The following is a 21,625-nucleotide window of genomic DNA, read 5'->3' on the forward strand; positions in this document are numbered from 1 at the left end:
CTCCGCATGTCGACACACAACCTTATGTCCCCGGACGGTTTAGGAGCAACAACGACTGGGCTTACCCACACCGTAGGCCCCTCGACTTTCTCAATTATGTCCTTTTCAAGGAGTTCGTTAACCTTGGCAGTTACTTTGTCCTTTACAGAAAAAGGTACTCGTCGCATTTTTTGAACGACTGGAGTTACACTGGGGTCAATGTGTAGCTTCAACTGATAATCTTTAAGCTTTCCAATTCCCTGGAATACACTGGGGTATTTTGCTTTGAGTCCTCCCACGAAGGTACCATCAACAGTGTTACAGTCTCCTGTCCCAAGAGTTCCCGAGAGATCCACACGAAGGATTCCAAGATCTGTGGCGGACGAATATCCCAGCAAACAACGCCCGGATTCAACAACAATGAAATCTGCCACAACCTTTGCTTTGGGTACGGAAACTTCTGTCTGAAACTGGCCCTCAATTTTAAGCTCTCGACCCCCATAAGCATACAATCTCTTCAGACAAGGTTTTAATTCAATCTTGAGCCCCTGATACTTAAGTTTCTGCAGTGTATCTTTACTAATGAGGTTACTTGCAGAACCTGAATCAATCAACACATCTCTGCTGATTCCACCAATCTTCACTGAGATAACGGGTTCAGAGGAATTTGACATAGCACATGTCTGTTCTTCTATAGTAAAAGCAAAACTGTCATCCTCACCTGACTCGTTACAATGACCCTCAACATGATTTGCCTGTCTCCCCTTACCATGACGCTGCTGTCTGCCTCCCCGTTGTTGGTTGTTACCTTGTTTTCCAGGCTTCGAGTTCCTTCCCCCTTTGCAACAGCTGGCATAATGACCATATTTACCACACTTGCTGCACTTGCGACCTCGGGCGGGACAATTTGTACTTTGGGCAAAATGACCTTCTTTACCACAGTTGAAACAAACGCTTTTCCCTTTGTCTCCACGCCCAGGACGTTCTTCAACTGCATGAGTACCTGCTCCAGGTTCTTGGCTTGGCATGACCATTTGACCTGCCTGCTCGTGTGAGGCTTCCCACTTTCGAACTTTATCCATTGCTGCGTGCAGAGTAATATTAACGACTTCCAATAGCTTCTTCTTTAGCTCAACATTAGGCAACTTTTCAATCAATTGATCCCGTAAATTTTCTTCCAAAGTTGGACCAAAATTACAATGACGAGCTTGTTTACGTAAACGAACCATGAACTTATCGGCGGTCTCTCCCTTTGTCGGCGTAAGTTGACGAAAGACATGACGCTCGTACGGTACATTGTCCTCGGCTCGGAAATGAGCATCCAACTTTCGCAGACACACCACATACTCATTATCCTCGTTAGCATTCAGTGGTCCAGGATCTGGAATATCTTCGTAAATATCTTGTACTTCCATACCTGCTAAATGAAGTAACTGAGCTGTTTTCCGAGAAGGATTCGTAATTCCCTTGCCATCGATGTAATACTGATACGATCGTTTCCACTGTCGCCATCGTTCCGCGACCTGAGAGGAAGACCCTGTTAAATCTAGAGGTGGAAGCGCCCTTTCTACTGAATTCGCCATCCTCGTCGCCAATTTGTAGTGTCTAAAAATGAAGAAGTATGCCACAAAAGGCAGCCACGAAGGCGAACAACAACAGTACACACAGTACACGTTTCTTTAATAATCTTCCCGCGCTCACACTCTCCCGGATGTATACTTTTACATAAACAACCGCTGTCCTAGTATACTACACTGGCGTGCAGGCCTTGATGACAGAAAGGGTATTGTTGCCATAGACATCGACCTCAGCAAGGCCTTCGACTCTATCTCCCATAATTTGCTAATTGCAAAGCTTAAAGCTTATGGATTTGACACAGATGCCATTAATGTTATGAAGTCTTATTTGCTTGGTCGTTGCCAAAGAGTTCGACTCTACAACGTTTTTTCGGAGTGGTAACCAATCACAGCTGGTGTACCTCAAGGATTTCTACTTGGACCCCTCATATTCAATATTTTTATCAATGACTTGAACGATTTCATCTCCACCGTGTCTCTCCGCTTAAATGCTGATGATACAACTGAATACTAACCAGATCACTCGCCTATGGTTTTACATTATACCATTAACAAGGAACTTAACGCTATTAAAGAATAGGTTACAGTAAAACATCTATCCATAAATACTGTGAAAACTCAAGCTCTTGTCATAGGAACAAACCCCTTCTAAGTACGAACTTTGGCTAGGTGATACTCCTGTGGAAATAAAAGACTCTCTAAAGATACTAGGAACCATCATTGACTCGAACCTGACCTTTAAGGAGCATTTAAAACCCCACCTTAATAAGGCATATGTTAAGACAAACGCTTTACGCCGAATTTGAGGTTTTATTCCAATGCATGTAATAAATCAATTATATAAGGCTTTTATTTTTCCTCGCCTTGAGTATTGTGCCCCAATACTTATTGGAATAACTAAATCTTTATCTGATAAATTAGGGGATGCAAGTTACTATATTCTCAGAACGTTATTAGGTTTACCGAAGTCCACTTCGTATAATGGTGTTCTTAGATTAATTAACACACGTACACTGGAATAAAGGAGGTTTTTTCATGTTTTGATCCGAATGGTCCTAGTTACATTAAAGATATCTTTAAACTTCGTACAGTCAATTATAATCTTAGAGGCTCAGGCACTAAGCTTGAGCAAAATTCCTTTTATAGCAAGTGGCACCTTAATTCCTTTGCATCTATAGCCAGCCACCTCTGGAATACTTTACCATGCAATGCTATAATTGCTGGTAATGTGAATACTTTTAGAAGTATAATAGACAAATTAAACCTTGAACCGTTTATTTATCGCTAAGCACCATAATAGTTTTTTTGCTACTGTGCCCTGCATATGATTGTTTATAGTATTTTATACTTCAGTAATTTTCATTATTTTCAGTATTTTGTAATTGCACGTGCACATTTTAAACGAGTATGCTGAATGCTCGTAGGCGTTATGTGGATGAATAACTATATATCTTGATATAGCTCCTCAAAAAGTATATTTTATCTCTCCTATGTTCCCAGTTAAGCTTTGGTAGCTATGTTGGAAGGTAGACATTCTGCAAATAAAGAACAAAATCATGTTCTGCAAGTCTTCCAGTCTTTTTACGGAAGCTGATCCTATGGAGGAAGGTTGGGGAGAAAAGTACTTTTGAAAATGGATAACTGAGGATAATCATACTAAAACTTTCGGGAACAAAGTACGATAAATTTCTTACTGAATCAGAGTACCGTAGTATAACTGATATATTTAATCTCAACGTATTCCGAAGACATTTTGCATAACTCGTTCTGTCGAAAATACTTCTCAGGGAACTTACTTGTAACAGAGGATATGATAATGTCATTTCTTTAAATGAAGTATGTAGACCAATCTAAGTGACATGTTCGAAATTCGGTTAGGCAAAGATTCGTACGGAAAAACTTCCCATTCAAGATAGTATGATAAAGTTATGCACAAAAAATGACATTTCTAGGCGTGTAAGGAGGCTTGTTTCAACTCTCTCTCAAATGCTTCCCTTGTGAAAGCCACTGCAATGAGTATCCTTCTTTGAGAGATTTCCAAGTGAAGGCGAAGGGTGATGAGGCTTCCTTTGAAGTCTAAAAAATTAGGTTTCAAAGCCTTTTTTGTCTCGCTCAACTTTAGCTAAAAACTTTTTACTGAAAGCAAAATCAGTTTTTTCACGATGACAGCTGATCGAGACAAAACAATTACTGATGGGTGGTATTCCCACATAAAGTTCCAAATCTCTTATAACACTGTAAGGCTATTTCTGAATCAAGGCAGTTTATTACTATCTTCGTTCCCCAAGGGCTGAAAATTGAGGTAAATTCCATCACGGTACTGTAAAGCAACGGCTCGCCGATGAAAATGCGGGGGGGGGGGGGGGGGGGTTAACGTCAAGGTTAGTGCCTTGGGGTGCAGCCCAGCCGCGTGCAGTCCAGCCACCAGCATATCCAAATCTTACCTGAGCCCCAGAATTTCACCTATTTCTGCTTATTTCTGGCGGTGCCTGATCACTTCGAAAAAGTGATCTTGTACAACGCCAACTCACTATACTACTTTCCATATATAGAATCATTTTATAATATCAAAACGTTGGAATACCATATATTTTTATATACTATAGGAGACTAACGATATGATTTCACAGCCATTGCGTAACATTCTCAAAAAAGAAGGGACTTTCCGGAGGAAATGAGTCATAGCATTGTTATTTTTTTTTAATCTAAAAAAGTCTCATATAGCAGTATAAGAATAATGGATTGCAACAATGAAATCGATAAAGAACTTGAGACAGATTTACTGTCTAGTATGTAACGAGCAACTTCAAGAACATACTGTGAAAAATGAACAATGTTGTAAAACTATGAAACTTGAAGCCGATAACGGAGAAATTGTATGAGTAAGTTGTGATTTGATTCAAGGATATAAATACGTGAATGAGTACATCGATAACAACGAAAACAAATTTAAAATTATAAAAAATTCAGTTCATTAACGAAAGTATCACATTCAGAAAGTAATCTTTGATAAATGCAGTAAGGACAACATGCAGATAACAACGATTGATAAAAATAAGATATTTGAGATTTTTTAAAAGAATGAGAGTGTGCTACCTCAGATTAATGATGATCGTAAAAGAATGATAAACATCGATTTCATTTTAAAACAAATACTAATGATGATGAGATTACAATACAAAAATATACCAACATTCAAATAAAAAAGAACATCAGAATTTTATATGCAATATTGAAGTAGAATAAAAACACCAATCGGTGATGATATCAAAACAATTATTTGGAGATGAATTTTTATGAATACTTCTCGTCCTATTTGTCAACTAAAGGACACACATCGATGGCGCTATCATCAAGAACCCTCAGCTGAGTCAAATAATCTTGATCGTCGTATCATTTACCTCTCATAAAGGATCACAATTCGACGAGAATTTTTTCATAACTTGTGAAAGCAAATCAGTATAGCTCGATTTTTTTTTCTGAAATTCCTTATTTTACTGTAAGTCTTTAGTAAAACACCTGCTCCAGATATCGATTCCGACACAATTGGATTTAGTGTCACACCTCCTGCTGTCGTCCCACAAACAACAAGAGTTATCACCAGCCCGCTTTGAGCACAAATAGGACAGTGTACGCGCCATGCTTTTAATTGGACAGTGTAATAGGACAGTTAAAGGGACAGTTAACACGTCATGCCTATGTTAAGAGGACAAAACGCATCATGAGCGCATGCTGTTGTCTCGCATTTCGCCGAGTTAATTACTAGTTTTTTTTTTATGAAAACGAATAACCGATGTCTTTACTGGTGACAGTACTTCTTGTCGTCCAGTTCCGTCTGTAATCATACTTGTGATCAACAGATCGGACTCCCGCCTCGCGCTCGTCCTTTGTAACCATGAAATGAATCTCATAAAACCACTTTCTTGATTAATTAATGCATTATTGATGACGCTCAAACAGGCGCTATTTGACATCAAAACATTAACTCCACTCGAAACGAATCTCGTTTCTGTATTATTGTTATGTGCTAGGTTATTACAATAATGAAATCCGCTTGTCACAGCATCATCAAATGTTTTCTTGGTAATTGGGTTGTCGTCATTTTTGGCGGCGTCTTGTATTTTCAACTTTTTTGTGGTAGGTAGTTGTTTTTTACATTGTGAAAATGTTTATAAGTAGTTTGGACACCTGTTATATCTTTTCAGTAATTAAAATTCAGGAGAAGGGTTATCCATAAGATATTGAAAGGCGTTTTTCTGGCCTGTACTTGACACAGAATGATTAAACTGTCATCAACGTTCTTCTCATATTTAGTATGAATACTGGTTTGTAGGTTTGCATTGCTGTTAGAAAATTCTTTAATTAATAAAATAAAGAAAAGGTTCGCCACTTTGCTAAGCGCTATTGTAATAACAGATATTAAGTTGGGTTTTTCACCTTTTAAAATAGGTAATATGTTTGATGTGAAAGACACTATCCCTCTTGTGTAGTTCACTGGTTTTTATGTGCGGGCTGTAATGCCTGCTCTGTCGGCGAAACCTCTCGGCATTTATCCACACGTGCGCGTAAACATTTGGTCAGTGATAGGACCTCTCAGAGTTTCAGACATTTAGAAAATTCTCAACAATGTTGCACGCTATGTTCTGATGAGTGTTTTAGCATTTAAGATCACGCTTCCACAATTCTCCAACTTAAAATCAAAGAAGCTATTCACATTTAATGGGAGCAACCTACACTCAATCATCAACTTTATTATGTTAGTTTAAAACTTTCCTTGTAATTTCATACATTGTTTTGTTTCTATTGTTTTTTTTGTCCAATGAGCATTTTAAATTTACACGTTAAATTGCATTAATAAGAACTGAAGAAGACAGAAGAACTATCGAGACATGTTTTCAAAAACGTTTTTTTAAATTCTTTTATATATATTTGTAAAGATTACATGATCTCTCGAGATTACCACTTGACCAAAAAAAAATAGCAATCTGATGACTCGTTTCCGCGGGAAAGCCCCTGTGTTATTATATCATTGACTTCCCTGTTCTCCGAGAATGTCACGCAATGGGAAAATGATATGAGATCAAAGCGTCAGTCTCCTATGGTATTCGAACATTTTGATATTATAAAATGATCCCATCAAATGATTCCATTAAATTATTCCATCGTATGATCTCGTTAAGTAATTTTATCTAATGATTTCGTTAAATAATTTCCACTCTGTGGTCTCGCCCCGCTAACTCCTGCACTATTCATTTGAATGTAAATCATTCGCGCGTGTCACGAGAATATTACACGGAAAATGTATTTCGATGATTTTTGTGACTTTAAAGTCAGCACCACCCGATGAAAATCATTACCCTTTGCAACATCGGTTGATTTGGAATCAATGGGGAAATTCGGCGGTGAAGATGTCTTGCAATAAATGTTCACAACTGTTCTTAATTGTCCTTCTCAATTGCAATTAGTAACATACTCATTAGCACATAGCGAGTGGGTTTGAACCCTTGAATGGGTTTCGGCATGTTCCGGCAAAACTCGAAAAAATTAAAAAAGGGGTAAATAAAAATTCGGGGAAAGAACTGTCCAAGCAGGAGTGAATCTCTATTGTAAGTTTCTTATCAAACTCTATTCTCCCGTCAAGTGAGTTTATGTAAAATCATTAGTATGAAGTTCTGTTCTGTTTTAACTCAAAGTTGGTCAATTTAAATACTTTGCAAAACTTTTCACTTGCTTTGTTTTTCTTCTTCTTACAGGGTTTCAGAAGCAATGACGTTGTCAACGGCGGCCTCTTTTTTGTCTGTCGTTAACGTTTCACGATGATCTGAGCGAAGACTGCTTTAAATGATGAAATTTCGATTTTAAATTAAGGTATGTCAAAGTAGCCACGATTCAACAAAAATTCGTGTTAAGAAAACATGAAATAAAGTTTAAGGTAATTCTCATATGCAGTATATTGCATATCAGAAAAAACTAAGTTTTTTCTTCTCTGGTGAACAGTGAAGCTGGTGCAGTTTGAATTACATAAACAAGAGTAATTCAGCTTTTAAAGACCGAGGGAATATGTGAAAATAATTTACAAAACCTTCGGAATATTTCAAAGACGAGAGCGGACAAGTCCTCGAGCTCTTCTCTATTCTGTCAAGTTCGGATATAACGCGCTCTCATTGGTTGAAAGAGCGTGCTCTATCAGAGTACAAAGCATAGAGAGCTGAGCTCAAGCTGTCACGCCATCTCCCAAATTGTGCTGTGTCCGACCTTTTCCGGGACTTCTCTCTGGCTAGAAAACGAAATGGACAGTCCGAGTTTTGAAGGTTTCCACTCTCAGTTATATTGCCAGCTTGCGTACGGTAATAAAAATCAAACACAGCTCAAACTTGTAGAGTATATATAGTTTCGCGTTCAAAAACAAAACAGAACAAAGCAGTAATAATGAAAAATATAGCCAAACTGGCATAAGTGTTAAAATTCATACTAATTATATGACTGTGTCAGAGCGACGGCGATCATGCTGAGGTCCATCGCGGCTACATCATCATGGCTATCTCCGGTCATCGCAGTCAAGCAAGCCTCAGAAAAACTAAGAGCTTACTCTGATATCCTTTCCGATGCGTTGAGAGGAAGGCCACATCAGTCACTGAAGCCGAGTATTACGAGGCTGTCATCCCGAGCAATCTTTATGTTCCTGTGAATTCGGCTGTCGTTTATACATATAACATGGCCTTGAGCAGTTTGTTATCTACTTGCCATGTGAAAAAAACTCGCAAGTTGTTATGAGTTTTAATTCGTCCGGAATTTAAGGAATATCTCATCTTTAAATTCTGAATTAGAGAATAAAAAACTTTAGGCAAAAGTGTTAAAGTCGACCTGCCGCGCGGAACAATTTCAGTTTGTAAACTTTTGCAAATTGTGAACTTTGATGGTTTGACATTTTTGACAGCTTTAGTCTTGTTTAACCAATTAAATTATTTGAATCATGCTAACAAGGATTCTGATTGGTTCATTGTAGCATGCTTTATGAGAGTATGAAGCATGCTTATGACACTGTTGTTCGCTTTGAAAATAAAATTTGTTTTGAAAATTGAAAGCGATGCGTGGGGAATTGAACAGATTCTGTATTTTAAAACAAATAGAGAACCGTGGCTGTGCTCTGTTCTGTTGTAAGGCACTACGTCTCGTGTTTCTCCCTACACTTCTTTCCTGCTCTCGCCGTTTCCTGCGTGCTTTACAGCAGAACAGAGCACAGTCGAGTCTTCTCTATTTGTTAATTAAAGGACGGTTTGGGAGACAGATTTCCATAATCAAGATTCTGCAAATAAAATGCAAATTAACCAGGCATGGTCTTCAATGAACCACACGCTCAGCGGTCAGAGATTTTCGCAGAATTCACATTGAGTATTTCTCTCAAACTTCCTAACTTAGTATTAAAACTTTTTTTTAGAAATGTGAAGCTAATCCAATAATTACTCTGGTGTTTAGTGGTCGAATTTCCGAGTCTGTTTATACACAAAATCAACTATTGTTTAATCTGTATTACCTTAATTTCTTCTGCATTGTGTTACATGCAAACTGTACTTCTCTCAGCAAATCATAAGGTAGAGGTTTAAATTTTTTAGCAAAAATGTAGAAGTTTAAATTGTTATAGGAATAGGAAACATTTATATGGTGCATGTCAAGCGCTGATTGACTTCGAAAATTTCTGTGAAATTTGTTTTGAAAAATATTGGGGAAGAAAGCGTTTAGTCGCTACTGCGAGCAAACGATTGAAAGGTCCCTGCCCCTTGCTGAGGCGACCAACAATTTCCGAGAAACACAAGCTTAAATGTTGTGACTTTCACAGTCACCAGGCTGTCTTCCGCATCCACTTCTAGCCAACACCAGCACTTACCTTTACATGGAAAATCCTGGTGCCACGTCGAGAGAAATTTTATTTGATCCTTTTTGGCATATTTTCCTTAGTTCATCCCAATATAACAAATAATACTGTCTAATTAAGAATCCGTTAGATTTTAAGACCGACGAGGAAGAGCTCTAATTAATCATTACCTTGCACAGTGAAAGTGTTACTTTGTCCGCAAGTTCAGACAAAAATTCTTCTCGCCTCGTTAGTAATGATCAGTAAAACTGTGTAAGAGCTTTTACCTGCTTGACTAAGAAACTTCAAAATAAGTCAGTTTTCTGCCATATCTTATTCAAAACCATGCCAACAATTGCAAAAAGTGATTTTATTAATAACGGCTCGTAATACTCTCCAAAAGTATCTTTACTCGAAATAGAAATAATCAGATGTGAATTCGCTTCAGCCTTCGGATCGGCAATCAAAAAATAGAATACGAGAATAATTCCTAATTGTTCAGGTCAAATTTCTTATCAGTCGTTACATTCTAGAATTGAATAACGGTTTTAGTAACTTCTCCCAAATTTAGAATAATGCGCGGTTCGTGATCATTGTCTGTGTTTAAATATCCTCTTCAAGCACACTGAGTAGAAATTGGTCTCTATTTAACAAATGGAAAAGCCTTGACTGTGCTCGGTTCTGTTGTAAAGCACGCAGGAAGCGGTTAGAGCACGAAAGAAGTGTAGGGAGAAGTTTTGGCATTGTTTATATTTTTGCTCGGGAAGGACGAGTCTTAAAGAAGTAGTTCAGTTTCCCAGAAAGTTTAAACTAAAACACTTTATCTAAACTTGCGTTTCCAAGGTCATACATACTAATAGTGCATAAAATTTCTATTCGACTTTGTAACAGTCTTGTAACTTTACCCACTTTACAGCAGTCCTGTTTTTTTACTATCAAGTACTCAAGATTTGACAACTTGCCCATTATTTGTTTGCAATTTTTCTCGTGCATCAGCACCAATGGCAAGATAAACCAAAAAGACCACTGCACAAAATTTCATAGCTGCCGTGTAACTGTCTTAGTACCCCCTGATTTCAATGAGTCTCGACGATGACTGAGAAATATTGCAAACCCCATCCTATCAACCCTTGAAACGCTTATGATTTTCCTTACAATTTTTACAAATTTTTACTTCTGACAACTCCGAGGAAAAAATTCAAATGTTTTTCTCTTTTTTACTATCTAAAGATCTTATGAAACGATCGTGACAGAAAATTTAAGGGATTTTATTCTGAACCTCGTTTTCACGCTCTCACCATTTTTTGCGAAATTTTGAATCGAAAAATCTCTATCAAAGCAACTCATCCACAAAGGTTATCATACAAATTGAAAAACACTTTAAGCAGTAGAATCACATGATGACACTTAGCCGCCATCTTGGATTTACCCATGATGCGATGTGAATTACAACGTTGGTTTTTTTCTTGTTTTTCGATTAATCCTTTTACAAATTTTTACTTCTGACAACTCCGAGGAAAAAATACAAATGTTTTCCTCGTTTTTACTCTCTAAAGATCTTATAAAATGATCGTGACAATATATTTAAGGGATTTTATTCTGAGCCTCGTTTCCATGTTAGCGCCATTTTTGGCGAAATTTTAAATCGAAAATTCTCCATCAAAGCTACTCATCCACAAAGGTTATCATACAAATTGAAAAACACCCTAGGCAGTAGAATCACATGATAACACTTAGATTTTGTCCTTCGGTTTGGTACCGAAAAGTGGCTTGGCCCCTAAACTAATAGTTTCGGCCATGAATTTTGCTTGGCCTTGTCATGAGTGTCTAGAAAGCCTCCATCAAATTACAGTAGAATGGGAGCATGTATATGTCAAGCATTCCTACCGTACAGATGTTGATGACGTTTCCTTATTTCGTCCAAACATATCCTTACGGAGGGTTTTCAATACATTCGTAGCTTATCTTCAAGATGGCAATCTGAGAGAGGAAATTGATTCAAGGCACGGACCGATTAGACTCGTGTACCATGTCCTATTTAATTCTATTGTGGGTACCTTTCCAGATCCAAGTCGACGTCGACGAGGGGGCCGAATTATACATTATGAAACCTGTTTTGTTAAAGTCGTATGTGATTCCTCGAGATGCCTCCTCTGTGGCCGTCGTTTACCTCGCGTGGTAGTCACCATGTTTCCACATGAAGACCGCAACTAAAGACACCGCATCGAGAAAGAAGCTTATGGAATATAAATCCAAAGTTTCGGCAAAATCAGATGAAGAACTTGTTATTATACTCATAAAGTGCAAAAGCCGGTCAAAATGAAGCCGCTCAATCAATGTGATCGTTAGATACTAGATTATCAAATCAAGAAACAAACAGAGCTATACCTTGCTAATGCAACTGATATATTTTCATTAAGTTGTAACGACATGGTTCAGTTGCTGTGAGCGTTTTTAACTCCAGATCAAGTTGAACTCCATCATGAAGTCATCTGGCCAAACTGACTGAAGTCCCATGTCCCAAGTACAACTAATTTCCCTAATCTTAGAAGTAGAATGGATGTAATTTTTGAATATAGGAGATAATGCTGGGTGCAATGGAATTTAATCAATAAAATGACGATAGAAGTCGGTCATAAATTCGATATCTGTATCTTTGACATCATGTTGAATCAAAGCTATTTTCCTAGCTACGTATGCTAGTTTGATATTCCTAAAGACGAAAATAATGAGAGAGAGAGAGAGACTTCATGCATGCCATGTCCATCTTACCGCCCTTCACCGCTCAGAATGATAGAGCGAAAATCGACCATAAATGCACTGGTCTTCCACAGCTTAATTTGACGTTCGTTTTAAAAAGAACAAAGCCTTGTTTTGCCACGCTCAGCTTTAGCTAAAAAGTTTTTTACTGAAAGCGAGTGAAGAAGATTGCTGATGGGTGGTATTCCCACATAAAATTTCAGATCTTTCATATCACTCTGGGGCTATTTCTGAATCGAAGCAGTGTATTTCTATCTTCGATCCCTAACGATTGAAAATCGAATTAAATTCGATGACAATCCTGTACTGGCTCCGTTGGAAGCAACGTGACAGACTAAAATTCTAAACTCAAAGACTTATTTCAGGTGACTGAAATAAATAAAAGCCATAGTTGTTATTCTGATGATTGTATTCTAAATGTCATTATTTTTAAAATTGTGTGCAATATATAATTATTATCGTGTCTATACTTGTGCGAGTGGTTTAATGGCTTGTAAGAGACCACTTAGAGTGTTTTCTTTGTAGGAAATGGTTGAATGCTATATTTTTGATGTAGTTTGATTGTTTTTATGTGATTTTTTTGTAGCAACTTGCACAAGACTTGAGAGGAAAGATGTTGCAAAGAGGAATTAAATGGTATGGTAATGGTGATTTTGCTTTGCCAGTGTATGCGGCCATTAGATTAGCAAAGAGTGAGGAAGTGCAAAACATGCCCGATATATTGCAAGATTGACAGTCAGGTTCATGCTTTGATAGAGCTCAGTTAGTGGGTGAACACCCTGTGGCTGGAGGGCGGTTGAAAGTCCAAAGGGTTAGGAGCATACCCCGCCATCAAGCCATACTTGCCGATAAAAATGCAGAGGGCTTAACGTCGAGCTTAGTACCCCGCATGCAGCCAGCCACTAACCTATTCAAGGGTGGGTTGCAAATGGCACTGTAAGGAGAGCTCTAGGGGCGGGTATGTTATTGGACCCCTTGACCAACTGGCAGTTTTCTATGAAGCTAGAAGGGGCTTGTCTTATTCATCTTATTTGACTGCCTGCATTACAGGATGGGTGGTTATGCTTGTACCCTTCCACACCACAGCCACTGGGCTAACGCTCCATGACTGGAGGGTGGTTGAGTGTCAAAAGCATAACTTTGAGGAGAAGGCTCCATTGACATTGCAAGAACCTGATGTCTAGGTTTTCGCTTGAAGGTGGTTATCGCCATAGTGGTCCTGCCTACGCTTTCAATGAAAAGTCTTTCATTAATGCATTACTAAAGGCGGATAATTCTATTACTTTAAACAGAATAATTGCTATTGGTCAGTTGGTTGTAGCAAATTGATAAAAATAGCCTTTTAAGATTGGTATGATGAAAGTAGAAATCCTCTCAACAAAGCGTAAAACACACCAAAATCAAAATTTCAAAGTACTGGTAACTAAACCCGTCGCTCAAAGCGACCGGAACCTGGGACTAGCTTTGGCCACAAGGCGCCATTTTTGTAACGATGCAATGAACATTTCAATAAGATTCAGAAGCGCACAAGTATGAGCCACCCTGGCAAACCAAAGGATTTAGGGCTGGTGGGCATTTTACAGAAGAATTAGGTCTGTTTGGTGGATTGACTTCATTAAGTGCCCTATGGAACAGGAAATCTTTAACCCAGGAGATGAGATTCAAATGGCATGCCTCTGGTTCTCTTTCGCTCAATAGTACTTCAAGATGACCTGGATAAAGTTAAACAACACTGGTACACACATTTAATAAGGGGCTGTAGCCATGACACTATGAGTGGAAGACTGGATGAACTATTCTTTCTCCCAGAGCTTCATGGAAAGTAGATGGCCTACTTCACCCAATCCTGGATGATGAGATCTAATCCATGAGGGAGAACCTGACCCACGAAGAGGAGAAAAGTATCTACTAAGAGTACTTTGAATATGTAATTGAAAACACTGAATTGCAGCTGCCCCACAATTGAAGAGGGACTCTTTCTGTTTCAAAGAACTCCTTGAAATTGCTAACGTATGATGTTTGACGAACAAGAACGAGCTGTGCGATATCGGTGGAGGTAGGTTCGCACATTAAGTGTTCCCTTTGTTATAAGCCCATCACACTAATGATCATATAGCCATGACTGATTTATGTTTTTTATTTTCCATTTCACTACTGTGCAAGTAAAACTAAATAAGGTCCGCATCAAACTCAACTTTAAAATCTTTTAAAATAATTATCCATCACAAGTGGTTACCAGTACATCTCACAAAGCAGTTATCTTTTGACAGCAAGTGTTATTTTCCTCGAAGTGCTCATAGGAACAAGAATGTGATCAGTAGATTTCAACTGGACAATATCTAGATTCAAGTAAATGAACAACTTGGAAATTTGCTTTCTTTCTCATCATACTAAAGCAATGATATCTACTAATGACATCAGAACCAAAACAATACCAACACATACAGGGGCTTACTACTTACATCACTTCATAACTTATGACCAAAAATCTGCTATCTCTTCCCCTACACTAGCAGTCAATTTTTATAGTCCTCCCTTTCTTTAGCAAATAGAGAAGCCATGACTGTGCTCTATTTCTGTTGTATTTAAGCATGTTGGAAGCTGCTAGAGCATGAAGGAAGTGGTAGAGTTCTCAAGCCACTTCTTAAGTGCTTTACAACAGAACAGAGCACTGTCAAGGCTTCTCTATTTTTTTTATAATAAAGAATCTGTTAAATAATGCATTACTCTCAATTTTCAAAACAAACTTAAGGCAATAATTTATGACTGGTTTTAATTGGGGCATAGTGATACTAAATTTGTCTTCCCTCTAATTTTGCCCACTCCTTTTACATCCCTTTTTTGAGTCAGTTTTTGTTTTGTTTTAGAGAAGATTACATTAAGCCATCCTAGATATAATGCAGTTGGTCAAAATGCTTTCCTAGTCTTAATACAGTAAAGATATTGTAGCACCTTATGTGGCACCTTTTATAAACAAGGATGTCCTCTGAGATTTTCTTAAGCTCATGGCTCAGCCTTTTGTGACTTTGATATGAGAGTAACTCTTAAATGTAGTGCACATTTTGATTGAGTATTTAAAGTAATCACAAAAAACAGTCACAATGACTAAATAATAACTCTAAATCAAGACACAAACAAAGCCTACTTTTCAAAGAGCAGGAAGACTTGAGTGATTAACCTTCTGCACCCTAACATCACAATGTACATTGTCCATAATATTCTATTCATACAAGAATAATTTGTTCAGCGATCAAGAGCTTCTTCAGTTGGTGATTATTTCCTTTATTCTCATAACCTTCCTGTTTCATTCAGGGTTAATAATGTAGGGAGAAATCAGATGCTGGTCAGCTCTCAGTGGTTGAAGGGTTAAGTCATGATTGGGTTAAGTATAGCATCTGACCAGGTGAGAGATTGATGTGAGTTTGTTGGACCACTCATACAGCAAAGTGAAGCGATACCAATGCAGTGGATGCTAAGTTGAAAATTTCCTTATCTTGCAGGACACCTTCAGTTACAATTCAAAAGCGTGGTCTTCCAGATCTTCAGTTCCTCCCAAAAATGGAGTCACAGGATTGGATCACTTGGAGGCTGTGTTACCAACCTACTGGAGCACATCCTTTGCAGTTCCCCTTATTCCAGAATCGGATATGGCAGAGGAGGATCAGGATATGAAAATGCATGAGGAAAAAGAGCTTTGTAGAGGGCAGACACTGGAGACAAAAATATCAAGGTATTTGGATACATTTTCCTTTATTTAAGACACTGAACTGCTCTGCTCCAAGAAAAAGCTGCATGCAACATGGAGTAATTATCATGATCTAATTTCAGGTGGAATTTTAAACCTTTAACTCTCAGGATCCAATTATCAATTCTCCCCTCTAGCTGCTACACATTTTTTGTAAGCTAGTTATAAGGATTTGATGGTAGATCAAGATAACAACTTCTACCTGATAAATTTGGGTATTCTCATTAACTTTTTATTGGATAATGACTGAATATTATAGGGAGAAGTTACTTGTTAATCACTTGTGGGAGTTATAGGGTTAAATATGGGTTTTTGCTTTTGCTGTTAAATGAAGGGAAAATGAAAGTGGGTCAGTGAATTAAGACAGGTTTCTCTTTGCATTGTAGTTACACAAAGGAAAGTCTGTCTTTCTTGGGAGATTTATCACTTTTACTCTCACAAGTGGCTATTAAGTTACTTCTCCTTTAACCCTTTAAGTCCCAGAAGTGATGAACATGTAACTTCTCCCTATAATATCCAGAAATTGTCCGACAATTAGGTAATGAGAACAATCAAACTTATCTGATAGAAGTTGTTATCTTGATTTAGCATCAAATCCTCATAACTAACTTACAAAGAAATGTGTGGCAGCTAGAGTGAAGAATTGATGATTAGATCTTGAGAGTTAATGGTTAACATTTTATCCACAGACTGTATGGCAGTTGACAATTTTGAATTGAATCAAGTTTTAAAGTGAGGGCCAGACACAAACACTTAAATTACAGAAAATAAATAGCAGACCATGATAATATTAGTGACGAGTTAATATTTTATTGCCAAGAGGGGGAACTGAGATGATTTTTGGGGGGATCACATGGTTTTCAGGTGAACGGTGAGGGGATCTGTCATTCACAAACAGACTATAGAGGCATTGTAGAAAATCGAGTGTTTTTTCTTTTGTATTTTTCCCGTTCACCCCCATTCCCTTCTTTAGAACCTCACCACACAAGCCACATTTACCTGATAGGGGTTAATCATTGAAATTCAAGTAGTAGAATGTAGGAAAAAATGCATGTACAATGTCTCCTGATATTCCATTTGAATAAGCTTAGTTGTCCTGCAGCTGTAGCCTGAAATTCCACTTGAATAAGCTTAGTTGTCCTTAGTTGAGATGACTCGATACGCATTATTGTGAGTACAATTCAAGACCAAATTTTGTCAAGGATGGAAACAAACCTCCAAGGGCTTCTTTATTTCAACAGTTACAAACATTACTAAAGACATCATTTTCATAAAAAGTTCTCAATCTAATCCAGTGCAGCAGCTCCTGAGATGATCTCTATCAATTCCCTTGTAATCACAGCTTGGCGAGTTTGATTGTATGTCAGAGTCAACTTGTCAATCATTTCATCTTTAAGTTCAGATCTTGCACCAAGATCTCATTAGTAATTCTCCTTACTGTCTACCATACAGTTCTTGTGATGTTAGTTTGGAGAATTTGGTATTGGATCAACTACTAATCCTCTAACTGATATATTTCTTTATTTTTGTCACTTATCTGCTTGATATTGTATTGATATCGCAAGGAGAAATTCTGTCTTGGTCACTTATGGGAGTTAAAGGGTTAAGAGAGATGGAAAAAGTAAACTTTAATGAGGGTAAAATTCTGTTGTACACCATTTTGGGGTTGAAATACTCATTCTCTGACCAAATCATATGAACAAGGGTTGATAATGTAGGGAGAAATTAGATGCTAGTCAGCTCTTAGTGGTTTAAGGGTTAATCATGATTGGGTTAAATATAGCATCTGACTGGGTGAGAGATTAGTGCAAGTTTGCTGGACCACTCATAGAACAAAGTGAAGTAATACCAATGTAATGGATACTAAGTTGAAAATTTCCTTATCTTGCAGGAAACCTTCAGTTACCTTCAGGTCTCCAGTCTCAAAAATGGAGTCAGCAGATTGGATCAGTTGGAGACCCTGTTTCCAACCTACTGAAGCACTTCCTTCACCAAGATATGCCATGGCATGAAGGTTGATGGGGTAACCAGGTTCTTGCAATGGGTGTCAATGGCAATGAACAAGATGATTGCAGTTCCCATGATTCCAGAATCAGATCTGGTGAAGGAGGATCAAGATATGAAAACACGTGTGGAAACAGAGCTTTGTGGAGTGCAGACAACAGAGACAAAAATATCAAGGAATTTGGATACATCTTCATTCAATAAAGACACTGAACCACTCTACTCAAGGAAAACACTGCATGCGACATAAAACAATGATTATGCTTTAATTTCAGTATTGGGGATTTTAAAATGTGAGTTTTTGCTTTAGCTATTAAATGAAAGGAAAATAAAAGTGGGTTAGTGAATCAAAATCATGTTTCTCTTTGTAATGTAGTCACTCAAAGGAAATCTGTTTTTCTCGGGAGATTTTTCACTTTTACTATCAAAAGTGGCCATTAAGTTACTCCTCCTTTTACACTTTGTCAACAGATTGTCTGGTAGATGACAATTTTGAATAACATCAAGTGTTTAACCATTTAACTCCCATGAGTGACCAAGACAGAATTTCTCCTTACAATATCAAGCAGACAAGTGATGAGAGTGAAGAAAAATATCAATTAGAGGATTATAACTTGATCTAATACCATATTCTCCAAACTAACATAACAAGAACTGTATGGCAGGCAGTGAAGAGAATCACTAATGAGATCTTGGGTGTTAAAGGGTTAAGTTAGGGCCAGACATGAACACTTAATTTACAGGAAATAAATAGCAGACCTTGACAATAAGCAACCAGTTATCATTTTATCATCAAGGGAGGGGGGTTGGTGGTTATTTTGGGGGATCACATGGTTTTCAGGTGAATGGTTTGGGGTTTTTTCAGTCACAAACAGACTATAAAAAGGCACTGTAGAAAAAAGAGTGTTTTTTTTTCCCATTCACCCCTATTCCTCTCTAAACCATTTAACTCCCATGAGTGACCGAGACCAGAATTCCTCCTTACAATGTCAATACAATATCAACCAGACAAGTGATGAGAATAAAGAAAAATATCAATTTGGGGATAATTAGTTGATCCAATACTCAATTGTCTGAACTAACGTTATAACAGTTATATGGTTGACGGTAGGGAGAATTACAAATTTGGTGTAGAAGTTAAAGGGTTAAGAACCTTGCCGCACAGGCTACATTTACCTGATTGAGGTTAATCAATCAAATTCAGTTGGTAGAGTGTAGGAAAAAAATGCATGTAACCTGATATTCCATTTGATTAAGCTTAGTTGTCATGCAGCTATACAAAGTACTTGTTGTTCTGCTCCCATTGACACCTGAACTGCCAGTAACCCTCCGTGCCCTGGGGTGGACTTGTGTGAGAGATGCTTCCCCCCCCCCCTACCTACCCCACTAAGCATGGTTTTGTCCCTAAAGTTCCTCTGTTGTTATAAGATCTATAACCCAATCAGGATCTGTCTTTTGTGCAGATATTTTGATGACTCTAGGGGTAATAGAAAGGCATGATTTTATGTGTTCACAAGAAATGATCAAATGTGAAATCAAAGGAAACTGTGAATAAATCAGGTACATTACGTTTGAATGAGTTTTGAAGCTAAGTAAAATCCTGTATGTAAAATTTGTATGAATGTGCTTCAGGTTGTGAATAAGTAACTTGCTCCATTCTTGTTTAACAAGAGCATTAGCCCATGTACCCTGGTGTGACATGTTGGCTAAATACCTTGATCAAGAATGGTCTGTACTACTTCTGATGAATCTTTAATGGGGTACAACTCTAAAGGAGCAATTACCTGCACCACCAACATCTGATATTCTCAGGCCATGCTAAACTAATCCAGATTGTAAAATTAATTAAGATTGTTTGGATTATTTTCCAGAGTGACAGGTCCCGGGTTTAACTCCATATCACCTGAAGTAAGCAACTTTGCCCTTGAACAAAATACTTGTGATTTCGTTTCTTACACTTTATCGAATAACGTTGAACAACATGTACAAATTTATCACGAAAAAAAAATGATACTTCACGTCTTTTTATGCTTTGCAGTTCTTGTTTTGAAAACATAAACATAATAAAGAGTAAAATACAACCTTAAACCTTTTGCACGAGTGATTCCAACTGGTTTCCTTCTACCCATTCTGGTTTTAATGATAATTACGGTAATCAAACGATAAAATCGTTTCCAATGGTGGCGAATGTGGTGCACTTTGCACAATACGAGACCTTACATACCTCTTCATTGCTTTACTCTTGTTAAATAAGTTCAGAATTTTCTTCCACGGTAATCTCGATGGTTCACTATCACGACAGGCCTTTGCTAACATGATTGGACTTTGACCTAGTTCTTCGTTCCTGTATGATTTCGGTTACCATCAAATCAGTCTTCTGACTGCGTTTCGTTCTGCTTGGCCACAGGAGTGTTTTGGTTGGATGTTATGGACTGATCAGCTGTGCTACTTATGTCCCTAATAGCTTTGTTTAACCCTATGTTTGATTTATGCCTTAGCTGATACGAGTGCTCATAGGTTCCCTCGTGAGTTCGATCGTGAGCTCGTAAGATTCACTCGTAAAAGGTTTACCATTTATAAACCCAATGTGAGCTTGGAGGATCGACAAGCAGACGTCTCGAGGGGTCAAGGACTCTTCTCATTCAGCATCTACACAGCTTATTACCGTGTGCTTACTGCGACGAGTATTAGTCGAAACTTTCTCGAATGATAGTCGAATTCTATTCCAACGTCGCGGCAGTTACTTCGGAAAGTCGACAGTCGCTTCCCAGTATTATCTCGGAAAGTCGATAGCGATTGGTCTGCCGTTTACATATCGACTTGTTTACATCTGAGTCGAGTGACAAATTTGCATATTCTGACCCCTAACAACAGTGCTTTCTACGCTTCGCGTATCCACGACTAAAAATAAAGTGGGTCAATGGATCAAAATTATGCATCTCTTTGTTTTGTCGTTAATTAAAGGAAAATCTGTCTTTCTTGGGAGATTTATCACCTGCACTCTCACAAGCGGCTGTCGTCACCGAAGCGTTGCATTGAATTTGTTGATAGGTTCGTGACGGAAGTACGGAAGTATGATAGGTGATTTGGGTTCATTCATTGTGAGATCGGAGTTACTCGTGAGTAGGAGAGTGAAAATGGCGTACATCAAACCAGTGTTATTGTTTGTCACGAGATCATTTACGACATGGCCATTAACTCTCCTCTCCTTTAAAATTTTATCAACAGATTGTCTGGTAGATGACAATTTTGAATAACTTCAAGTGTTAAAGTAAGGGCCAGACACGAAAGCTGAAATCACAGGAAATGAATGGCAGACCGTGACAAAAGCGACCACTTATCATTTTATTGCCAGCGGAAGCGGGGGCTTGGAGGATTTTTGGGGATCACATGGTTTTCAGGTGAACGGTGAGGGGCTCTGCCAGTCACGAACAGACCATAAAGATGCACTGTAGAAAATCATGTGTTTTTTTAATTGCTTTTTTCCCATTCATCCGTATTCCCTTCTTTAAAACCTCGTCATGCAGGCTACATTTACCTGATAGGGGTCAATCATTCAAATTCAATTGGTAGAATGTAAGAAAAATGTATGAACCTAATATTCCATTTGAATAAGCTTGATTGTCGTGCAGCTGTAAAAGGGACTTGTTGTTCTACTTAATGCTTTTATGCTTCAAATTCTGTTGTATAAACCAAGGGCAATCATGA

At 38.0% G+C, this 21,625-nt stretch overlaps 2 protein-coding genes across 3 annotated transcripts in view; both read left to right on the plus strand.

Moving 5' to 3' along the window:
- The window catches only part of LOC131793977 (uncharacterized skeletal organic matrix protein 5-like), a 152,388-nt gene that overhangs the window by 78,781 nt on the left and 51,982 nt on the right, over positions 1 to 21,625 (plus strand). The gene's annotated exons all lie outside the window — the stretch shown is intronic.
- Positions 7,110 to 17,941, plus strand: LOC136284252 (uncharacterized). Of its 2 annotated transcripts, none has more exons than XM_066174108.1 (7): positions 7,110 to 7,162; positions 7,310 to 7,424; positions 12,755 to 12,804; positions 13,867 to 14,224; positions 15,481 to 15,571; positions 15,669 to 15,898; positions 17,805 to 17,941. In XM_066174108.1, the coding sequence occupies exons 5-7, from the start codon at positions 15,542 to 15,544 to the stop codon at positions 17,923 to 17,925; spliced, it is 381 nt and encodes a 126-aa protein (XP_066030205.1). In that variant the 5' UTR covers positions 7,110 to 7,162; positions 7,310 to 7,424; positions 12,755 to 12,804; positions 13,867 to 14,224; positions 15,481 to 15,541; the 3' UTR covers positions 17,926 to 17,941. The 2 variants fall into 2 exon arrangements, with proteins under 2 accessions (XP_066030205.1, XP_066030206.1); XM_066174109.1 differs by having other exon boundaries at positions 7,133 to 7,196.

The sequence above is a fragment of the Pocillopora verrucosa genome, chromosome 11 (genome assembly GCF_036669915.1).
Source record: "Pocillopora verrucosa isolate sample1 chromosome 11, ASM3666991v2, whole genome shotgun sequence".
Lineage (NCBI taxonomy): Eukaryota > Metazoa > Cnidaria > Anthozoa > Scleractinia > Pocilloporidae > Pocillopora > Pocillopora verrucosa.